Source organism: Pseudorca crassidens, chromosome 15 (assembly GCF_039906515.1).
Source record: "Pseudorca crassidens isolate mPseCra1 chromosome 15, mPseCra1.hap1, whole genome shotgun sequence".
Lineage (NCBI taxonomy): Eukaryota > Metazoa > Chordata > Mammalia > Artiodactyla > Delphinidae > Pseudorca > Pseudorca crassidens.
In genome coordinates, this window is record NC_090310.1 from 44599469 (window position 1) to 44615445 (window position 15977).

A 15977-nucleotide genomic window follows, 5' to 3' on the forward strand; every position below is an offset into this window, starting at 1 on the left:
CACTGTCGAAAGCCTGTGTATAACTTTATGGTCAGCCCTCACATCCTCCAGGTTCTGCATTCAAGAGGTTCTGCATCGCAAGGTTCTGCACCCGTGGATTTAAGCAACTGCGGATCGAGTAGTGCTGCAGAATGTATTTACTGGAAAAAAAATCCACGTGTAAGTGGACCCACGCAGTTCAAACCCGACTTGTTCAAGGGTCAACTGTATATCAATTATCATTTTCAACATCAATGGTATAAAAACCCCAATTAAAAAACAGAGACTGTCAGAGTGTATCAAAAAACAAGACCCAACTATATGCAGTCTACAAGAAACCCTCTTTAGATATACAGACACATATAGATTAAAAATGAAGGGACAGAGAAAGATATACTACACTAACACTAATCAAAAGAAAGCTGGAGTAGTTCTATTAATCTCAGAGCAGCTGCAGACCTAGGAACACAATCAGGGATAAAGAAGGCCTCCACGTAATGACAAAGGGTCAACTGTAGAGAAGACATAACAGTCCTTAATATGTATGTGCCTAAAAACAATCATCAAAATACATGAGGCAAAACTGACAGAACTGCAAGGAAGCAGATGAATCCATGATTAGGGGAGGAGACCTCAGCATACCTCTCTCAGAAATGGACAGATACTGATGGACAACAAGGTCTGACTGTACAGCACAGGGAACTATATTCAATGTCCTGGGATAACCCATAATGAAAAAGAATATGAAAAAGAACGTATACATATGTGTAACTGAGTCACTTTGCTGTACAGCAGAAATTAACACAACATTGAAAATCAACTATACTTCGATATAAAAAAAATAAAAAAGAAATGGAAAGATCCTGCAGACAGAAAATTAGTAAAGACACAGTTGAACTCAACAGCATCACTGACTAACTGGATATCAACTACCTCATCCAAACAACAGCAGAATATATATTTTTCTCAAGTTCACATGGAACATTCACCAAGACAGACCATATTCTGGGCCACAACACACACCTTAACAAATTTAAAAGAATAAAAATCATACAACGTCTGCTCTCAGACCAAAATGAAATTAAACTAGAAATCAGTAACAGAAAGAGAGCTGGAAAATCACAAAATACTTGGAGATTAAACAACGTGCACTTCTAAATAACACATAATTCAAAGAAGAAACCTCAAGAGAAATTAGAAAACATTTTGAACTAAATTAAAATGAAAATACAACTTATAAAAATTTTCTGGCTGCAGAGAAATCAGTGCTTAGAAAGAAAGTTGTAGCATCAAAGGCATATATTAGAAAAGAAAAAAGACCTAAAATCAATCATCTAAGTTTCCATCTCAGGAAACTAGAAAAAGAAGAGCAAATGAAACCCCAGGTAAGCAGAAGAAAGAAATAATAAAAATTAGAGCAGATATCAATGAAATTGAAAACAGGAAATCAATAGAGAAAAATCACCAAAACAAAAGCTGGTTCTTTGAAAAGATCAATAAAATACTGGGTTGGCCCAAAAGTTCGTTTGGGTTTTTCCGTAAGATGCTACGGAAAACCCAAATACACTTTTTGGCCAACCCAATAAATAATCCTCTAGCCAGGCTAACAAAAGAGAAAAGATAGAAATTACCAATATCAGAAATGAAGGCGGGAACATCACTATAGACCCCATGGACATTAAAAGGATAATAAAGGAACACTATGAACAACTCTATGTCCACAAATTTGATAATGTAGATGAAATGGTCCAATTCCTTGAAAGACACAATCTGCCAAAACTCACACAAGAAGAAAAGAGACAATCTGAATAGGTCTGTATCTATTGAGGAAATGAATCAATAATTAATAACCTTCCAAAAGAGTACCAGACTGAGATGGGTTCACTGATGAATTCTATTAAACATTTAAGGAAGAAATGATACCAATTTTCTATAATCTCTTCCAGAAAATAGAAGCAGAGGAAATACTTCTTAACTCATTCTATGAAGCCAGCATCACCCTAATACCAAAACCAGACAAAGTCACTTCAAGAAAACTACAGACCGGACTTCCCTGGTGGCGCAGTGGTTAAGAATCTGCCTGCCAATGCAGGGGACCCGGGTTCGAGCCCTGGTCCAGGAAGATCCCACATGCCGTGGAGCAACTAAGCCCATGTGCCACAACTACTGAGCCTGTGCTCTAGAGCTCATGAGCCACAACTACTGAGCCCACGTGCCACAACTACTGAAGCCTGCACACCTAGAGCCCGTGCTCCGCAACAAGAGAAGCCCCCGCAATGAGAAGCCCGCGCACTGCAATGAAGAGTAGCCCCCACTCACCGCAACTAGAGAAAGCCCTCGCGCAGCAACGAAGACCCAACGCAGCCAAAAATAAATTAAAATAAATTAAAAAAAAAAGAAAACTACAGACCAACATCTCTCATGTACAAAGATGCAAAAATCCTCAAGAAAATATTAGCAAATCAAATCCAACAATGTATAAAAAGAATTATACACCCCAACAAAGTGGGATTTATCCCAAGTACGCGAGGCTAGTTTAGCATTTGAAAATCGGTTAAGTAATCCACAATATCAACAGAGTAAAGAAAAACTACATGAACATATCAATAGATGCAGAAAAAGCATTGACAAAAACCCAACACTCATTTCATGATAAAAACTTTTAGCAAATTAGGAGTAGAGGGGAACTTCCTCAACTTGATAAAGAATATCTACAAAAAACCTACAGTTAACATCATACTTAATGGTGAAAACTAGACGCTTTCCCACTAAAATCAGGAACAAAGCAAGGATGTCTGCTCTCATAACTCCTTTACAATACTGGACTGAAAGTTCTAGCTAAAGCAATAAGACCAGAAAAGGACATAAAAGGTATACTTATGGGGAAGGAGGAAATAAAACTATCTTCACTTGTAGATGACATGATTGTCTACGTCGAAAATCCCAAAGGATCAACAATAACAAAAAAAACTCCTGGAACTAATAAGCAATTATAGCAAGGTTGCAGGATACAAAGATAATATACAAAAGTCAATCAGTTTCCTACATACCAGCAATGAACAAGTGAAATTTGAAATTAAAATCAGAATACCATTTACACTAGCTTCCAAAAGAATGAAGTATTTGGTTTAAATATAACAAAATATGTACAAGATCTAGATGAGGAAAACCATGGAACTCTGATAACAGAAATCAAAGAACTAAATAAAAGGAGAGATATTCCATGTTCATGGATTGGAAGATTCAACATTGTCAAGAGGTTCTTCCCATCTTGATCTATACATTCAAAGCAATCCCAAGCAGCTATTTTGTAGATATCCACCAAATGATTCTAATGCTTATATGGAGAAGCAAAAGATCCAGAATAGCCAACACAAAAAGCTGGAGGACTGACACTACCTGACTTCAAGACTTACTATAAAGCTACAATAATGAAGGCAGTGCGGTAATAGCAAAAGAAGAGACAAATAGATCAAAGTAACAGAATACAGAGCCCAGAAATAGATCCACAACTCATCTCTAACAAAGAAGCAAAGGCAATATAATGAGGTACAGATGGTCTCTTCAACAAATGTTGCTAGAACAACTGGACATTCACCTGCAAAAAGATGAACCTAGACACAGACCTTACACCCTTCACAAAAATTAACTCAAAATAGATCACAGACCTAGATCAAGTAAAACACAAAACTACAAAACTCCTAGAAGATAAAAAAGGAGAAAACTTAGTTGACTTTGGGTGTGGTGATGACATTTTAAATATAACACCAAAGACATGATCCATGAAAGAAAGAATTGATAAGCTGAACTTCATTAAAACTAAAAACTTCTGCTCTGAGAAGGACACCATCTAGAGAATAAGAAGACAAGCCACAGACTGGGAGAAAATATCTGCAAATGATGCATCTGATAAAGAACTTGTATTCAAAATATATGAAGAACTCTTAAAACTCAACAATAAGAAAATGAATAATCCAATTTAAAAAATATCCCAAAGACTTAAACAGACACCTCACCACAGAAGATATACAGATGGCAAATAAGCATATGAAAAGATGCTCCACATCATATGCCAGCAGGACATTGCAAATTAAAACAGCCATGAGATACCACTTCACACCTATTAAAATGGCCAAAATCCAGAACACTGACAACACCAAATGCTGGCGAGGATGTGGAGCAACAGGAACTCTCATTCACTGCTCAGGGGGAATGGAAAATGGTGCAGCCACTTTGAAAGACAGTTTGGCAGTTTCTTATGAAACTAAACATACTCTTATTATATGATCCAGCAATTATTTTGGTATTTGCCCAAATGAACTGAAAACTTAAGTCCACAAAATAATTTGCACACAGATCTTTACAGCAGGTTTATTTATAATTTCCAAACCTTGGAAGCAACCAAAATGTCCTCCAGTAGGTGAATGGAAAAATAAACTACGCTACATCCAGACAACAGAATATTATTCAGCAATAAAAAGGAATGAGCTATAGAGCCATGAAAAGACATGGAGGAACCTTAAATGCATATCAGTAAGTGAAAGAAGTCAATGTGAAAAAACTATATGCTGTATAATTCTAACTCTAAGACATTTGGAAAAGGCAAAACTAAGGAGACAGGAAACAGATCAGTGGTTGCCAGAGGCTGGGGGCAGAGAGGGATGAAGAGGTGGAGCACAGAGGATTTCTGGAGAGGCAGTAAAAATTTTCTGTATGATACTATAATGATGGATGCATGTCATTAAACATTTGTCCAAACCCATAGAACGTACACACCAAGAGTGAACCCTAATGTAAACTGTGGAATCTGGTGATGATGATGTGTCAATGGAGGGTCATCAATTATAACAAATGTACCATCTTATGGGAGATGTTAATAACGGGGCAAGGGACTTCCCTGGTGGCACAGTGGTTAAGAATCTGCCTGCCAATGCACAGGACACAGGTTCAAGCCCTGGTCCAGGAAGATCCCACATGCCGCAGAGCAACTAAGCCCGTGCACCACAACTTGAGCCTGCGCTCTAGAGCCCGCGAGGCACAACTACTGAGCCCGCATGCTACAACTACTGAAGCCCCCACGCCTAGAGCCCGTGCTCCACAACAGGAGAAGCCACTGGGATGAGAAGCCCATATACCGCACGAAGAGTAGCCCCCGCTCAACGCAACTAGAGAAAAGCCCGCGCACAGCAACCGAAGACCCGATGCAGCCAAAAATAAACAAATAAAATAAATTTTAAAAAATAATAATAATGGGGAAAGTAGGGGGTATGGGATATATGGTAAATCTCTGTACCTTCCCCTCAATTTTGCTGTGACTCCAAAACTGCTCTATAACATAGTCTATTTAAAAACTTAAAGGATGTTCATCGGCAACTCCGGAGGCTAGTGCCTCCCTCCACTGTCAGCAGCAGTGGGTCCCCAGGGCCTTTGTGCAGTTCATACCTGCAGGGGGTAACCAGAAATATCACCAAAGGACAAGCAGCTCCTTTAAGAGAGAAAAGGGAGGCGTGATGAGAGAGCAAGATGAGGCATCAGGCCAAGTAGAAAAGACAAGAAAAGCATTCTCTGAGAGATTTTTTAAAAAATCACTGTAACTCCTCAAAGTTCCAGTTTTAAATGTCAATACCGGGTTTTTTTAACCAAAAACACAAAATCTGTGAAATTAATAAACATCAAAATCTTTTTAAGAGAAACATGAAGCTCTATCACGAAGTGCCCATCCCTCCTGAACAATTCTGACTTTGCCACCAACTGGCAGAAACACTCAGTCCTCGGGCCAGCCAAACAGTTGGGCTGGGAAAGAGGGGCTGGTCCACAGCAACAGAAGTGGAGGTGTGGGCCTGACAGGCCTTCGGAAGGAAACAGAAGCACGCTGGCCACCCATGCCCACAGCCGTTCCACCGTGCTTTGGAAAGACGGCCAGTGAGCAGAGGTGAGAAGTGGCTGGGAAATCTTCACATCTCAACCCTCGGCAAACTTTTCATTAACTATATTTTTTGATTCCTGAGCTTAACTCTCATTCTAACAGACAGAAAAGACCTGTTCCAGGTTGCTACAGACTCAAGAATTAGAACCAGACCCTATTCCAGTTCTTAGGTTTGGGCAAGTTTGAAGCAGATCGTTACCCTTAAATGTACCCACCAAAGTGAGCTTTAAAAAAAAGTGGAAATATTGAGAATGGTTCCTGTTCTTTTCAAAAATGAAATCTACACAAAGACAATCTGTGCTAGGAACGTCCTATCAAGTAACACCTACCCAATGTGATAAATGAACTGAACACCAATGTTTGTCCACATTTTTTCCTTTCTCCTTTCACTTTAAAGGGTCCAACAGTTTGAGCAGAATAAAATGCTTCACAGACATGAACTCAAAATCACCCAGCACTAAAATGGCCTGCAACTCAGAGAGGTGAGAGGCTCCCGCAGGGCATCTGGTAGACAAACACGTGCACGACCGCAGCCAAGAAGGCTGCCCAGGGCTCCCCACGGAGCTGCCCCCACAGGACCCCACTCAGGCAACAGACAGCGCCAAGTCCCAGGGGTCTACTTACCCCCGATATGTGCTATGGACTCTGGCCCAACAAGCTGATTTTCAAAAAGCCTTTCCGCCTGTCGCAACTTCGTATTTGGTTGCAGGACACCAAGCAAGAGCGGGGGTTCTTTGAAGCTGTAAAATAACGCAATTATAGGGATTTGTCTATAAAAGTACATGAAGAAAGTATTTACGGAGGGCCTACAAGGACCTACACGCATAACTCCCCATTCTTTGACAAAGAGCACATGTTCCAATAACATCCTTAGTTGCCAGAAGCACAAGTTAAGAAAAAGAACTTCCTGGGATATCAGGAAAGGTCACAGCACAAAAGAGAACTGAGAACTTAAGCAAGGCTGATGCAAAAACTCCGCAGGAGCAGCCACCCGAGGCCACCGGGCCTCCGCCCACCCATCCAACCTGCTCCACCCTGCGGTTCACACACCCAGGCCTTTATTCTCCCCCGGGGCTGCCAGGTCATCCGGGTCCAGCTGAGACGGAGGGAGCGGAGTGGACATTTCACAGTGACAGCCTCACCTCCCACTCCAGAGGGGACAGAAGACGGCTGGGCCTGGCGCCACAGCCCCAGCGTCCGCACACGCGCACCTGTCTCCCACCTGTCACTCTCGGGGGCCCCCCAGCTCCCTCTGGCCTGGACCCCTCCCCGCACGAAGAAGCCGCCCCAGGAGCTCTCCCCTCTCCACACACAGGCAAATACGCCATTTCTCCCAACCCGTCAGCAACTCTTGCTGATGCCACCTGTACAAGTCAGGTCCTCTGCTGCCAGCCTGGTCCACGCCACCATCTTCCCTCCCCACCTCCTCCCTTGTCCCCCACAGTCTGCTCGCAACCCAGCAGCCCACCTGCACTTTAGGAAACACAGATCACGGCAACCGCCCCTCAAACCCCTGCAACGGGCCCTCTCCCCCGGAGCCAAGGTCTTCCATGAGCTCCTCGCCCTGAAGTCCGGCCACAGCCTACTCTCCTCCCCTCACTCTGCCTCCCTGCTGGTCCCTGAGGGCACCAGGCATCTCCCATCCTAAGTCTGCTGCCTCCTCTCCATCACCTTCTCAGTGAAGCCTGCTCCCACCACCCAATTTAGCGTCCAACACGGCCCCAAGAAGCACAGACCCCACCCCACTCGACTTTGTTGGCAGCACTTCTCAGCTCTCACTTCTCTATGTCAACTGTCTGTCCCCACAAGAACACACGAGATCAGGGATTTGTTGTTTTTTCCCTGTTGTATCCTGAACACCTGGCACCCAGGAGGCTCCCGGGGAGTACCGTGGGAGGGAGGGAGGAAGGGAGGAGAGCTCCCACTTCCCCCCCACTTCGCCCACCAGAGTGGGACAACCAAGGCGGGGGGCGGGGGTGATGTGGGAACTCTCCACCCCCATCCCCCTCCAGGCAGAACTCTTCACTCCCTTCCGCCCCCTACTCAAGACACAGCCCAACTCCCCCCAAATTAAATCCCCCCGCTTCACCATCTGCTGCCTCCCAATTATGGCTTTCTACCTGCTTTTCAAAAACACACTCTTGGGTTAACTAAGGAGTTTTATTTCCAAAGGGGGAGAGCAGGACCATGACCTGCAACACACCTGGGTTCAAACTCTGCCCAGGAAGGTCACACCTCCCAGGTGCAGGTACACGTGTAAACGGAACAACAGACGAGCACACAGAGCAGGGGCAGAGGAGCCTCCCCTGAGACTCAACCTCCCTCTGCCCACGTGGACGCTGCCGGTTTCCCTACACTCAGGAAGTCCTCAGGGAACGGCTGCAGCATCAAACTAGTCAGTGTATCACGTGCTGTCCCTGCCCCCAAGGAGTCTGAGTAATCTCCACGGGGAAACAAGGAAACATAGGAGAAAATGCAAAGGACACACAAAAAGGGCCCCCAGGCCCGCCGCTGGGTGCAGAAGCATCAGGGAACAGCAGCCCAGGAGGCCCAGCCCAGCACCTTGGGCCGGCCCAGGTCCATGGACTCGCATTAACTCATTAATTGTTAACTCCTATTCACTCGTGCTACTCCCCCTAACTTCAGTCACCACTTATGCTCAGTTTCCAGTTTTATCCTGTTTCTCCCCATGGTTCCATTTGATCAGGATCACTCTTTAGTCTTCCTTCTGAGGTGGAACTGAGGAAATGCCCCCCCCGACTGTGAGCTGTGAATGTGTCTCACAAGCATGTGGCCAGGACACGGCCCATGGGCCTCAACTCAGCAGTGGTCGCCGCAGCCTCCACCCACCACTTTGTGGAAAGGACTCAGCTTCCATCCAGAAAGGAACAGAAACATTAATTTTCATAAAAGGATAGGACTGTTTCTGCCATATTTAAACCATATTTTTCAGTTACTGTAAAATTTAACACAAAAAACACAGTGTTTTAAAGAAGAGATTTTTGTGGCTATGATTTAAAAAACCAACAGGAATAATAATTCTTCTAGCAACTGAAAGCTATTACCATTACTGTCAAAAGTATGCATTTTATTAGCAGAGTGAAACTGTAAAACTCAAAGATAATAAATAAATAGTAGCAATAAAATGCTACAGGTGGTCAGGGATGTGAGGAGCAAATAGAAACACAAAAAATAAAACTCAGGCAAGGCCCACGGGAGACCTGCAGGGGAAGGAGAGAGACAGTGTCCCATGCCCCCTGACCCCCTCAGGAGGGATACACACTAGGGTCCTCAGAGATGCTCAGGAAATCTTTGAGCCACCCAACCCCTCTGGTTCCACGAGCGGACGCTCCTGTGCAGTGAGGACCACTAAGCTGATGCAAATGCCAACCACAGGTGACCACACCACTGGGCTCCCATCTCTCCACATGCAAAATGTATCCTGACGTACACTGAGCAACACCCTCCAGGAATCGGGATGTCACTTATGTCGTGTCCACTAGTCCCCAATCTTCCTAACAAAGAAAAGAAGGCTGCTCTGCACAGCAGGATCTGGCCAAGTCTGGCAGCCTTCCCGCTGACTCTGCTCCCTAAGGACTGTCACCAACTGCATAACAAGCCACCCTGGAAGGGTCTCCCCTAGTCTTGCGCCCTCTGGGTCTGTCTGTCCTCTGTTTTCCTGAATCCCCTGCAGACAGAGCCCCCAGGACACCTCCCCCAGCTGAGCCCCACCAGCACTGAGACTGCACTGCTCACCCTAGTCGGTGAGTCTCCCCCTTCCTTGTTCATTTTGCTCTGAAGGGAGTTTTACAAAAGTCCTGTTTGCTGCTGTTATCAGCACTTTTCCCCAAACCCCAGATCGTTCCCGTTCTCACCATCTGCCAGCCTTCTGCCTTCGTTCTGGCTTTGGGGGCCCACAGCCCCAATGTGGGCCCAGTCATTCCCTAACTCTGAGCCCAGGAGAGGCCCATCAGCCACACCGGTTTCTCTGGGTTTCTCCTCACCCGGCACATCTACTCCACAGACAGGGCTCATTCTGCACAACCTCAAAGCCTTCCTGACCTCGCTCCCCTCCAGGCTGTCAGGGCTTCACACCTTCTTTCCCCGAATTTCTTCACCACTCTGCACAATAAATGACCTCTACTGAGATCACAGGTCTTCGGTCATGGAAGCTCTAACCCTCCCTGCCCCTCAGATGCCGGATGCTCACCTGCTCCTCACTGCCTCCTCTCTCCAAGGCCGGCTCCCCAGCCCAGGTTTTGATCCCCAGCTGTGGACACAATTCATGCTCCTGCCTGGCCAACTGGATTATCCAGAAAGGCCCAGGCAGTTTGCATTTGGGGCAGGCTTAGCCGCATCCTTCTACCCAGTGAGGGGGTCGGCAGGAGGGAGCCCCTTCGACAGGACGCCCAACACACCACCATGAAGCCTCAACTCTCACTCGCAAACCACCAACGTGTTATTCAGTTGTACCTGTTAGATTCTCTCTATACTGAGACAGGGTTCTTATCTAAAGTTTTAAAGTCTTACATGAACTCACTCATAGTAAACTTCAGACAGCCTCATCACCCTGGGCAGTTCTGAGGGGAAACAGGAACTTACTGAACCAGACTGCACAGCCCTTGATGTCATAAATAATCACACCAAGAGGAGCCTGGCTCTGCGTGACTGTAATTACAAATGTGAATACATTCACAAGACCCTGAGGTGTACACTATTTTTTCAAGTTATAACGGACTGCATTACCCACAGATCCCCACTGATAAAGGGTAACTTAGGAAAAACAGAACAGTAATTACAAGGTTTACTAAAAATCAGCTACTTATAAATCCTTATTCCAGTAAACATATTTGTGACTGCTGAACAAATAGCACTTATCAATTTTAAAAAAAATCAGTTACTTAAAAAATTTAAAGAAGGCAACTTGAACTTAACCTTCGTTTATGTGTGCTTTTGACACTTCAAATGAATTCAGGTTAATCATCTCTAATACTTAAGCTTCTCTTGTTTGGGATTTTTCTGGTTTTTAATTTTGCTTTGTACAGTTTTGTTTTTGAAACAGTAACATGGATAATACTGTACAACATCTAACTTAACATGAAACAAAGACACTAAAGAAATCACAGATCTCTACTTCCCATAATAACCTACCTTTCAGAGCAGGTTGGTTTATCAGTCGAGAAGTCATTTCAGCCCGTTTACTATATTTTGTCAAGCAGCACCCCCAGCCCCCCAAGTTGTGCAACAGCTCACCTGAGAGGCTGTGGGTCTATGGGAGAGTCCAGCAGCATCATGGCACCAAGCAGGGGGACGGTGAGGAACACAGCCAGCATCAGGAAGGTGGCTCGGAACACTCTGCCACTGAAGGAGCTGCCGGAGACAAAGCACAGGAAGGCACTGGGCAGGGCTCAGGCGGAGTGGCCGCAGTCTCGGCCCTCTGGGCAGGGGCAGCCCTCCCGCCTGGCCTGCCCGCCACCACCTCCACGTCAGTGACTAAAGGTCAGCACTGTGCACTCCATGCCCTTGCTCTTTTGTTAACCTTTCAGCGTGTGGGACACTCCTCTCAGTTATTTCCAAGGTAGTCTGCTAAGCTGTATCTTGGATCCTCTAGCAGAGGTTAAAAGTGGGCAACCCAAAGAACTGATGGGCACAAAGTGACAGAGGAGAGAGTGGCGCTGAGGCAAGGAGCCACCCTCATCCACGGGGAAGACAGCATCCCTCAGCCACCACCTCTAGCCGCCTGGACTCAAAGAAGCAACGCTCAGAGACAAACTCAAGAAGGAAATAGGGCTTCCCTGGTGGTGCAGTGGCTAAGAATCTGCCTGGGCTTCCCTGGTGGCGCAGTGGTTCAGAGTCCGCCTGCCGATGCAGGGGACGCAGGTTCGTGCCCCGGTCTGGGAAGATCCCACATGCCACAGAGCAACTAAGCCCGTGCGCCACAACTACTGAGCCTGTGCTCTAGAGCCCACGCGCCACAACGACTGAGCCCACGTGCTACAACTACTAAAGCCCACATGCCTAGAGCCCGTGCTCTGCAACAAGAGAAGCCACTGCAATGAGAAGTCCACACACTGCAACAGCCCTCCCTCGCCACAATTAGAGAAAGCCCGTGTGCAGCAACGAAGACCCAACACAGCCAAAAATAAGTAAATAAATACATAAAATTAATTTAAAAAAAGAAAAAAGAAGAAGGAAACAGAAGCAGAACGTCCTGAGCATCCAACCCCAACCATTTTGGGCATCGCACCTCTAAGAGCTCAAGAGGTGACCCCAGCTCTTCTGCCTGGGAGAAGCCGGATAGATACAGACAGTTAGAGAACCTACAAGATCACACCTCCAGGCCGTCACTGCGAAAGCCGTGGGGAGACCTGACAGTGCCCTGGGACCTCTAGCGAAGCGTGTGGACAAATGACCATGGGGGACTGAAACTCCTCTCCAACAATCTTCACACACATCCTCACTCACCCATGGACCAGGGAGCACGTGAAGCCTCCTGCTAAGAAATAAACTGCCCAGGATCACTGTTTCCTTGCATCAGCGTATTCAAATTCACTGAACACCTGAAATCAAGAGTAACTTAAAGCAAATTAAAATCATGAGCTCCTAAAGTGGAAAATCTTTTTCTAACAAAAAAAGTTGACTTGAAAAAAATCAGGACTCACACTTAACAAAGCAACTTGACGTGAGGGCAATGTTTCACTTGACTTTTGACAAGATGGTTTCAATGAAGAATGCAGAAATGTGGGGGCCTGGGTGCCAGCCCCAACTGTCCCAACTACAGCCACGCCACTTCAGGTGAGCTGTTGCACCCTGAAGCCCACGGTTCCCTACTGTGACTCAGGGTTTGTGGCAGAGTAACCTCAAAGTCCTACCCAGTTCTGAACATTCATGATTTTAATAAGCAAATAAAGCAGAAAACAAATCATTCTGCTTCTACTGGGGGTAGGTGGAAATGAAAGAATGACAGAGTGCCCCCTGCAGACACATGGACAGCATGCTGAAGTGCTTGAATCCTGCCCTCAGTCTAAACAGGAGGAACAGACTGTCCTTAGAGCTGCCAGGAGGAACGTGGTGGCCCTGCTGATACCTTGGTTTCAGCAAAGTGAGACTGTGCATGACTCCTGAGCCCGAAACTGTGAGAGAATCAATTTGTGTTGTTTACATTAAGTGTGTGGTTGCTTGTCATGGCGGCCACAGAAAACTAATACAGTTTTTTTTTAATTAATTTATTTTATTTTATTATTTATTTTTGGTTGCGTTGGGTCTTTGTTGCTGCACGTGGGCTTTCTCTAGTTGCGGAGAGCGGGTGCTACTCTTCATTGTGGTGCACGGGCTTCTCGTTGCTGTGGCTTGTCTTTGTTACGGAGCACAGACTCTAGGCATGCGGGCTTCAGTAGTTGTAGCATGTAGGCTCAGCAGCTGCGGCTCGCCAGCTCTAGAGCGCAGGCTCAGTAGTTGTGGCACACGGCTTAGTCGCTCCGTGGCATATGGGATCCTCCCGGACCATGGCTCGAACCCGTGTCCCCTGCATTGGCAGGCGGATTCTTAACCACTGAGCCACCATGGAAGTCCTAATACAGTTTTCTGATTAAACTAAATCTGTTACCTGGAAATGGGGTGCTGCTATAACGAATACCTAAAAATGAGGAAGTAGCTCTGGAATCGAGCTGTAGGTGGAGGAGGAAAGAATCGTGAGGATCAGGAAAGAAAAGGTCTAGATTTCCTCGAACTGACTGTTGTTAGAAACACGGACCGTAAAGACTCTGCTGGCAAAGGCTCAGTACGAAGTGACAACAGACTGTGAGCTGAAACACGGACACGGAAGGCACTGCTGGTGAGACCTCAGGAGGATGCCAGGACAAGGACCAGACCTGGAGGAAAGCAGCAGAGAGCCGGGCTGACTGTATCCCACAGTGAGGGGGACAGCACGCCTGTACCTGATGAGCCAGGACACCTCCAAGCAGAACTGAGGTGCACCTGTACCTTCATGCACAGGGGACAGCGCTGACCTTTGACACTTCCCTTCTGCTAATGAGTATCCCAAACTGCACCTATTTTCCCTCTAATAACCTCCAAAAAGCGAGTTTTGTTCCTAGCCCCCTTTTCACATGGCATTGAGGACGCACCCCCAGTAGATGAAACGCCGAGTTGCCAGGCTCCTGGCAGAAGACAGGTGACCAGGAAGGGAAAATCAGGCAACCCCTCCCTCCCAGGCCGGTCTCCAAACCCCATTAGCCTTCTTCTATCGTGACTGACTCACGTGGTCAAGGGTACAAGAACAGAGAGCATGCAGTGCACACGTGGCACAGATCAGCACTGACCACCAGACACAACAGCAGGCGGGCACGACCTGAGAGGCCTGCGAGGGGCAAGGAGCAAGGGCCCCGAAAAGGGTGATGACAAAGATGGTGAAAACAAGAGGTGCCATGCAACGTGCTCAGGAGGGTGACCAGGCAGAACCGGACCGTCCGCTCCAGGACGAGGCAAGTGGATGGGGCACGGTGGCCGGCGCACAGCCCACTGCCAGAAGGACGAGACCGAGGGCCAGGTCTGACCCCAAGCCCACAGTCACTGCTAGCAACACCACTGCCAAGGACCAGAGGAGACGCCTGGACCTGGAGCCTGGAGTAGCGTTTGAAACACTCTGCACAAGCTGACTGTGTCTGCCCTTCTGGGCGTTGCAGGTAAATGGAGCTACCGGTGTGGCCTCTGTGAGCCGCTCCCTGCGCTCAACACGACGTGTCCGGCTTCATCCAAGCTGCAGCACGTGTCAGCACCTCCTGCCTTCCGCAGCTCAACACCACCAACGTTTATCCGCTCGTCTGCTAACGGACACTTGGTGGGAGGGGAGATGGGGAGTGATTACTTAATGGGAACAAGGAGTTTCATAGGATGAGGAAAAGTTTTGAAACCACGGTGGTGGTTGCCCAACGCTAAACATCACTGAACTGTACACTCTGAGGTGGTTCCCTTTATTTTATGTGAATTTCACCTCCAAAAAAGTTAACAGTGATGAAAATATTCTTAACTTAGACTGTGATGACTGTTGCAAATCTCTCTGAATAAACTAAAAACCCCTGAATTGGACATTCTAAACTGGAGAATGATGGTATGTGAATTACATCTCAACAAAGATGTCAAGAAAGTAAACAAAGTCAGTGACCAACTCTGCAAACCGCCCGTCCACAGGCTGGGACATGCATCACTCACTCGGTGCCCAGTCTGTCAGCGTGATGGCCACAGCCAGTGTCTGCACAGCAAGAGGGCATCTGCAAGGGCGCAGGGAAGGAATGACTGGTCCTGTGGTTCCTTTAAAAGTGGAGTCCCAAAGAGCGGGCCACACGGCACTGCACAAACCCTTCCTTCCGCAGGGCCCCCACAAAGAAGGACGGGCCGTCCTGCAAAGGGGGCTGATGTAATCCCCCTACCCCCGGCCCCTGCTCCTCAGGGGAAGCTGCCTTGTGCAAACTCACCAACGAAAATGGTGACATTGGCCAAAGAGCCCCTTTCCCTTTTCCTTGCTGAACACGATTCCACATAAGACAGATCTGTCCCATCTAGCTCGGACTCTGTGTTGTTAACTCTCCTTTTCTACACTGTTGTGCACATTTGAAAATCTTAATTTAGGAATGTGATTTAGAGCTTGTGGCAGCGTGCTTGAAGACCTGGTTGCCCCTTCCTACGACGGGGAAAACGAGGAGTCCAGCCAGGACAGAAGGCAACTGCATACAGCTAGAAAGGTGGCCGGAACTCAGACAAAGGCCTGTGTCCACACGGCCCATCCTTGCCGGGGACCCAGCCAGCCCCCTCTTACAATCAGAGTATAAAGAACTGGAGAAGAACTTGGAGGCCACCCAGCCCAGTGCTCCTGAAGGGGGCACCTCCCCTGGGGCAGCTGTAAACAAGGCCCAAGATTCTGTCTGGCAGGTTCAAGCCCCCCAGTTGTGCCTGATGTGCGGCCGGACACCGCTGACCTGATCCAAACCCCTCCCCAGTGAAAGAAGTCCATCAACACCCTGGCTGACCGCCAGCCAGCCCCTTTGGAAAGTTCTGCACAGGGTCAAGTTTTAGA

At 47.0% G+C, this 15977-nt stretch overlaps 1 protein-coding gene across 9 annotated transcripts in view; it reads right to left on the minus strand.

Annotated features, from left to right (window-relative positions):
- The window catches only part of APMAP (adipocyte plasma membrane associated protein), a 95661-nt gene that overhangs the window by 76211 nt on the left and 3473 nt on the right, over positions 1 to 15977 (minus strand). For all 9 annotated transcript variants that reach the window (XM_067707408.1, XM_067707413.1, XM_067707406.1 and 6 more), the window contains exons 2-3: positions 11159 to 11275; positions 6530 to 6645 (exon numbers count right to left, since the gene is read on the minus strand). In XM_067707408.1, the coding sequence (XP_067563509.1) occupies positions 6530 to 6645; positions 11159 to 11275 (233 nt within the window). The remainder of the gene's footprint in view (positions 1 to 6529; positions 6646 to 11158; positions 11276 to 15977) is intronic.